General features: G+C 58.5%; 2 protein-coding genes across 3 annotated transcripts in view; one reads left to right on the top strand and one right to left on the bottom strand.

The window, feature by feature from the left end:
* PAFAH1B2 (platelet activating factor acetylhydrolase 1b catalytic subunit 2) overlaps nt 1-7,089 on the top strand; it is a 22,968-nt gene extending 15,879 nt beyond the window's left edge. The window contains exons 1-6 of one of the 2 annotated variants that reach the window (XM_026863777.1): nt 217-235; nt 522-609; nt 1,295-1,384; nt 2,205-2,321; nt 3,203-3,325; nt 3,912-7,089. In XM_026863777.1, the coding sequence (XP_026719578.1) occupies nt 529-609; nt 1,295-1,384; nt 2,205-2,321; nt 3,203-3,325; nt 3,912-4,190 (690 nt within the window). In that variant the 5' untranslated portion in view covers nt 217-235; nt 522-528 and the 3' untranslated portion in view covers nt 4,191-7,089. Of the gene's footprint in view, nt 1-216; nt 236-521; nt 610-1,294; nt 1,385-2,204; nt 2,322-3,202; nt 3,326-3,911 lie in introns of those variants that run through there. The other variant, XM_026863776.1, reaches the window with a different exon arrangement.
* Nucleotides 6,495-7,236, bottom strand: part of PCSK7 (proprotein convertase subtilisin/kexin type 7) — a 40,545-nt gene continuing 39,803 nt past the window's right edge. The window contains exon 13 of the mRNA XM_026863605.1: nt 6,495-6,804. Within this exon, the coding sequence (XP_026719406.1) occupies nt 6,495-6,804 (310 nt within the window). The remainder of the gene's footprint in view (nt 6,805-7,236) is intronic.

Below are 7,236 nucleotides of genomic sequence, written 5' to 3'. Positions count from 1 at the left end.
GGGCACGTCTCTGACCGTACGGGAGGAGCCGGGCTGCGGCCCGCTGCCCTGATGTCACGGCAGCCCGGGGCTGCGGGAGGAAGGGCTGGGCTCCGCTCTGGCCCCGGGCGGGAGCTGGCAGCCTTGGCCCGCTGGCCGCCGCTCTTCCCCATTCGGATCCTTCGGGATCAATCCTGCTGTGATGCACCGTCCCCTCAAGCCAGATAATCCACCTGACCGGCGGCGCTCAGTCATTGTAAGCTGGATATCTCAACGCTAATAGGGGCTAATCCTCAGGCTATTAGCGTTTATTATTATGTTAGTAAAGCCTTGCAGAGCTGAGGTGCCGTTCCACAGAACACCCTCTGAAACGCGCTTTTGTTTTTTATAACGTGGTGTTCACATGCCGAGATGGGTCCAGGTTGCTTTGTCCCTTGCGAACGTCGGGACGCGCAGCGGTTGCTGGCCAGGCAGCCCTCCTCCCCCGCCCGCACGCTGCGGGTGCTGCTGGAAGCGCCTCATCTGACACGTTCTTTCCGCAGGAACAGCATGAGCCGGGGGGACCGAAACCCAGCAGCGGTTCCACACGCCGCTGAGGATATTCAGGGGGACGACAGGTGGATGTCGCAGGTAAGGCCAGGAGGGGCTGTGGTCGAGTCCTCTGTGCCGGGGGAGCTGCGGGGCAAGTGCTGCAGGGCCCCGACTGGTCACGCTGCTGGCCCTGAGGTCACACCAGCTCCGCTGCCCCGAAGCTGGCCGGCGGCTGATTGGCGTCTGCCTCGGGATGATGAAGCCCGGCAGAAAGGGGCATCGTTGCATGACCTGGAAGCTGCCCTGTGAAACCGTTTCAGACAATCCTCCGGCTGGCCCATCGGCTGGGAGAAATTGCCAACCCCTTTGTTAAACAAAGCGCAAGGCAGCGCTTTCCCGCGTGCACCTAGGCGAGGGAGGGCAGGGCTGCAAACAGCAGAGGTGAAGCGTCTGGAGCGCCCGTCCCCTGCTGCGGCGCTTCCTGCCGGGCAGGGAGCAGTAGCCAGAGGATGCTCACTGCAGTGACTAACTGCTCATTTCTCTGCTCTGTAATTGTTGAATCTAATGGGCTCCTGGCAGGCTCACAGCTTACGTACGTGTAGTGCGTGGGGCAATTGAGCTGCTGCTCTTGCCGCAGCCGAGGTGGTTGCTGGGGTTTGTGCAGTGGGGAGCAGCTTCCAGCAGCTCATGGGTTAAGGCAGAGGAGGGTGTTGGAGGGAATGGCACCGTTCTGAGGCACTGTCAGCCCCCTGCCCCCGCTTACCTTGCTGCTTTCTTTTAACAGCACAATAGGTTTGTCCTGGACTGCAAGGACAAGGAGCCTGACGTGCTCTTCGTGGGTGACTCCATGGTGCAGCTGCTGCAGCAGTACGAGGTATCGCTAAGGGCAGGAGGGCGGTGGGATTGCAGAGAGTGGAGTCTTTCCACTTCTCGTCCAGCAGTTGATGAGCACATGTAACACTGACAGCTTTTTTTAGTTCCGATTTGACTGGCATCCCTTCAGGTTTGTCCTGCCCGGCTCCTGTAACTTCCCAGTGTTTGTACGGAGTGCGGAGCCCTGCCCAATCGCCTCTGCCAGCCACCTGCAGTCCCCTGAAGCCATTACAAACTGCCTCCATTTTGACACACGTACACAACCCCTTGCTAGTTCCCTGAGTCTCAGATTCCAGCTCCCATCGGGGTCTTTGAAGACTTATCTTGCATGTCCAGAACAGGTTTCACCCTCTAGCCCCCGGGGTGCTGCTTCTCTCAAAAACCCTGTTGGGGCAAAGAGGAGCCGTGGTGGCAGCTGAGCAGCTTTGTTCTGCACAAGCTGCTTCCGTTTCTTCTGGTTCTTTTACCTGGTGATGAAAGGGGTGTCTTCGGGTCACAGCTCCCTTCTTCAGGAGCCCCGTGCTTAGGGTAGCGGGGGACATGGGGGTCTGTGACAGATCCAGCACTCTCTGTGGCTGACGGGTTGGGCAAATGGCAGCTCAAGAGCACTTGCCCTCCCTTTGTGCCAGGAGTGCTGGAACAGCAGCGACTCCGTTCTTCTGGACCCCCGAGCAAAGCCTCGTCCTGTGTTTAACCAGCACGTTTTCAGAGGCAGCCTCGTGGCTGCTTTCAGGATCCTTGAAGACATCACTGTCTGTGTAGGATCTTCCTGTCACAGTGGGGACGCTGCTCTGAACTGCCCGCTCTGTTTCTTATTGCAGATATGGCGAGAGCTCTTCTCACCCCTTCATGCGTTGAATTTTGGGATTGGTGGAGACACCACGGGACACGTTCTATGGAGACTGAAGAACGGTGAACTGGAGAACATTAAACCGAAGGTATAAGCAGAAAACCGAACCAGTCAGCCCTGTGCTGGCTTAGGAGAGGCTTCAGTGCTTGGGCAGTGCAGAGCTGAGCTGTTACTCTGCACAGAACTTTTTGTTGGTGCTGTGCTGACATGAATTTGGCTAAACCTGCCACGTTTGGGAATGGGGCTCTGTCTCCTACGCTGCTGAATACACAAATCAGTGTGGTCCGGAAGTAGAGGCGGCCTTCTACCCCTAGGGACAGTGTTGATCAGGCCTGCGGTTCAGCTTAGCTAGGCGTGGCTTGGAGTGGCAGGGTGTCTCTCCGGCCTGCGATGCATCCTTGGCCCCTGGAAGGGGCGGTGAAGGGGGTGGTGAAGGTCAGCGTTCCGGGCTGCAGTCCTGGGGCCGGTGTCTGCCCTGGTTGGGGCGGGCGGCGCAGCAGGCTGCTGCCAGGCGGGGCGTACCCCGGGGGGGGGGAGGCAGTGTCACTCCCCTTCCTGCCCGCTATTTAGCAGTTCACAATCTTTCAAGATAAAAAGCGGAGCTGCACGGTTCCCCCCGCCCCTGCGGTGCTGGGACTATGCTGTAAAAACCTGCGCTGCCCTCTCTTCGGCCGCTGCGGGCTGCTGTGGGTCTGTGGGCTGGAATGGGCTCGGACATCTCTCGGGCTGTCCAGGGAAGCTCCAGTAGTACCAGTTCTTCATCTGTTCTGGGGCCAGAAGAGGAGCTCGTGCGGTGCTCTACAGGAATCGTCCTGGCTGCCTGCTGAAGCCCTCTCTCAGTCCGAGTTTAGCCTTAAGCCTGGCTCTGTAGCTCGCTGGTTGCAGATGATGTTTACCCCGGGCTTTCAGGGTCAGCAAGCCTCTCACAGTATGTTCTGCAAAAGCTGCAAACTTTTTTTCTCCTCGTAGGTCATTGTGGTTTGGGTTGGAACAAATAACCATGAAAACACAGCAGAAGAAGTAGCAGGTGGAATCGAGGCTATCGTGCGCCTGATAAACACCCAGCAGCCACAGGCCAAAGTGATTGTACTGGTACGTCCCCTGAAGGCACCCGGGTCGCTCTGCACCGGGCCCCCGCGGTGCTGGGAGTGACCTGGGCTTACGGGGGAGGGCAGCTGCTGGGCTTATCTCCTGCGCCGTGCCTGCCTCTGCTCTTCCGCTTGGCTCTGCACCAGCCACCCCTGCGTCCCCCTGGGTGGGTACGGCCGTTCCCGGTAGTGGTATCCCTGTCCCGCTCAGCAGGGCGGGAGGAAAAGTCGTGTTGGGGGGAAAAACTGTGCCCGGAGCAGATCAGGGATTGGAAATCCTGGTCCTGGCAGCTTAGCTGGTGCCTCTCTGACCGAGAAGCTGGGTGCTGGCATTCAGGACGCTGCTGAAAGCTTCTAGAAAGACCACAAGTGGATCTATTTTTTTTTTGAAAAAACAAAGCAGGTGCCCTGCTGGTTGTGCTTCCAGCTCATCTGGCTCCTTCAGCTGCATTTCCAATTAGGTCTGAGTGGACAGAGTCTGGTTCAAGGGACGAGTCGCCCTTGGAAAGGCAGCCTGGGGTGGAGGGGAGAGCAGGCCCCGGGGTGCCGTCAGTCGCCTGAAGCTCTTTTCTTGCTCCTCCCTGTGCCAGGGCCTGCTACCTCGTGGAGAGAAGCCAAACCCGCTGCGGCAGAAGAACGCCAAGGTGAACCATCTGCTAAAAGCCTCGCTCCCCAAACTGCCCAACGTCCAGCTGCTGGACGTGGACGTCGGCTTCGTGCACTCGGACGGCACCATCTCCTACCACGACATGTTCGATTTCCTGCACCTGACGGGAGGGGGCTACGCCAAGATCTGCAAACCCCTCCACGAACTGATCATGCAGCTGCTGGAGGAGACCCCGGAGGAGAAACGAGCTGCCCTGGCCTGAGCAGCTGCCGCCAGCGTGCAGAGCATCACCCAGCCCATCAGATCCGTTCTGTCACTGGCACTACAGAATCCTTCTTTCTTAAAGCACTTTCCATTGTAGAATGTTACCGGCTGTTCGTACCTAGTGTTTGGAGGGGGAAGGCTCATGGTTAACTGGTCTTGTACATACGAGGGCCGGCTTGGTTGGTTTTATTGCAGGAGGAGATTAGCTGCAGAAGAGTTTTACTTTTAAACCATTCCTCATTTAACCCGAGAACAGGACTGTCGCTCTGTGCCCCCCTCACCTCTTGTTGCTCTGTGTTGTCCTAGAACCCTCGTAGCCCGTCTCTGACGGCCCGCGCACAGCTCCTGCTCGCCGGTCCTGGCTGTGGGGACTGTGCTCTGTGTAGTAGCCTGTGAACAAGAATCACATTCCACTTGCAAAAGCCAGAACAGATGCATTTTTCCAAACTCGGTCCCATCTTTTAACGTTGGTTGGTTGGTTGTTGTTTGTTTTTTTTTTTTCCCCTGGGGGGGGGTTTGAAGTGACGCGTGTTGCTTCCTCACTCCTCGCCGAAGCGGCGTGAAACTGGAATTCAGAAATGCAAAGAAACAAACGGTTAAGCGAACTCGTGTAACACTCCCAGGTGCTTGTGCTTGTGCTTATTTCACGTGCCTGTAGCCGGGCACCTTCCCCCCACGGGGCACCTTCCCCCCACGTAGCTTTCCCCGGGGGCAGCCTCGTCCCGGTGCTGCCGGCCGTCCTGTTCTCTGCTCCCGTCTCGCCGTGGTGTCGCTGGCTTTTAACAGTTGCTCAGTGTAGGATTTTAATTATCCAGTAAACACCGCGCAAGGCACTCACTTCCTCGCTACTCTAGAGCCGTCATTTCATTCCTCCAGGATGCTGCAGGGCCCTTTGTAATGCTGTCCGTTGTTCTTTTTTTCTTTTTTTTTTTAAGTATGACTGTTACAGCCTTTTTTTCCTAAAGGAAGCCCATATGAGTAGCCACTGTCCACAAGGCCTCAATCACTCTGAAGCTTTACAGATTCCGAGGTGTATATTTCTTTATTGCTTCTGTTTTACATGTATAAACATTTTTATTTGAGCAACTACAGCCTCTAACAGTAAACACTGAAGCCAAGGTGTAGCTTTTCCTGCCCTGGACGCTGCTCCTCGCCTTGAGCCGAGGGACTGGAGGGGCAGGGCTGCGGCTAGCGGGGATTTTGGTTTGGGTTTTCTGTTACGAGGGCTGGTTGTAGTCTACTAACGATCATTGGCAAACAGCCTTTCGTTTAAAAGCGAAAGGTTTCTCTTTTTCAGAAAGAAACTGGTTTGGACCCGGAAGGCAGAGCCCTAGACGAATAGCTAACTACTCGCAGCTCATCTGACCCAAAGCCTGTTCCTCCTCGGCTTACCCGCCGCCGCCGGAGCTCCCGCGGGCCTCGGCGCTTCCTCCCACGTGCGCGGGGTCCATGGTCCCGCACGCTCATCCCGGCGCGTAAATCGTGGAGGAACGGGTCGCTTCGCAGTGGGCACTTCCCACCGTGTTCCCAGCGCGGGGCCTCAGGCCTCCGGGTTGCTTGCTGTGCCCCGCTGCAGTGGCGTACGTAGGCGCTGTACATAGTCTGTCTGCCCTTTTACACGAAGGGTGCTGGTGTTTAACGCAGTCTATAACCTAGCAGTAAGGAACTCGTTAATTGTCCCACTACATTCCCCTCTCCCCGTAGATTTGATCGTAGCAGGATTTCTGCCTGGATTGCATGCGTAGTGTGTGTTTCGTTTCCAGTATATGTGATCTACACACAGATGAAGGAAAGATGAAGCGTTCCGCTTGCGGCAGCAGAGCAGGACGTGGCGGTAGAGGCGAGCTCCGGCCCCACTGCCCCGACCAGGGCCTGCACTGCCCGGCGGGACGGGCCGAGGCGAGGCCGCTGCGCTGCCCACCAGCCGCTCGCCGGAGAAGTTGGGGCAAGGGAGAGTGGAAAACCGCAACGCTGTGGCGGAGGATTCCTGGGGAAAGGACTTGCCCCCACCCCACACACCCCTGAAGGAGACGGGGTGAACTGGGCTCAGCTCCCTGTCAGCTTTCGAGGCGCTGGTTGAACCCCATCGCTGGTTGAACCCCATCGCTGCTTCGCTCCCGCTGCGTTTGGCTGAAGAGCTACTGACCAGGAACGTCTGCTCCAGCGAAAGGCCCCGGCTTCTCAAGTCAGCAGCAGCCGTGAGTCAGCCCCTCTTGGCGGGGGCCGGGCGGGCCCAGAGCTTTGGCAGGCTCCTGAGCCACCTGCGACGTGCCTGAGGATGGCTCTGCTTAGGCTTGGCTTGCTAAGGCTCCACGCTCCGCTCAGTCCAGCGCTCACGGCCCCCCCTCTGCCCCCGTAACCGCCGCTGGTACTGCTGGCACCGCGTCAAGAAAGCGAGGACGGCTTCCTCCCCGCTCTGGCTTGAGCTCCGCTTGTCGCTGCCTCGCAGGGACCTGCCCTGCTCCCGCTGCTGGGCTTTGGGGGACCCGGTACCAACGTCCCCGCGCCCCGTCACAAGCTGCAGCTCCTGCTCCGGGTGACCGACGGCCCCTGAGGCTGGGAACCCTGGCGTTGTCACGGTGTGAGCTCTGCGGGAGGGTTGCCAGCTTCGTCTTCATCGCAGCAGAGAGAAAAACAAACCAAAAGATGTGAAAGGACAGAAAGTCGCTGGTAACCTGCCGGGGGTGGCAGGATGGGAGCTGGGAGGAGGAGAGCCCACACCGGCGTGAAACGAGGCCGCGGGCTCCCTCGGCGCTGCCCCTCTGCCCTGCCCTGCCCACTCCAAACCTCCCCGGGACAAAACCGTTGTGATTCCGCTTTGGCCAAAACGCAGCGTCGGCTGGTAGCGCTCGCTCTGTTAGTGCGTATTGCGATATAAATGTCTCTGTTTCACCCCACCCTGTTGCAGCGTGTCTTTCCCACCGTGTTGCCCGCGTCTCCCCTCCCCGCCCCGTGTGGCCGACTCGTCCCGTTTCGTCTCAGCCGGGGCCGGGGGGGTGGCGGGGGGGTGCTGCCCTCCCAGGGGACCAGCCCCTGGCTCCCCG

The sequence above is a fragment of the Athene cunicularia genome, assembly GCF_003259725.1.
Source record: "Athene cunicularia isolate RWA chromosome 24 unlocalized genomic scaffold, athCun1 chr24_part1, whole genome shotgun sequence".
Lineage (NCBI taxonomy): Eukaryota > Metazoa > Chordata > Aves > Strigiformes > Strigidae > Athene > Athene cunicularia.
The sequence above is the reverse complement of the archived record's forward strand: the minus strand, read 5'-3'. Positions and strand labels throughout refer to the sequence as shown.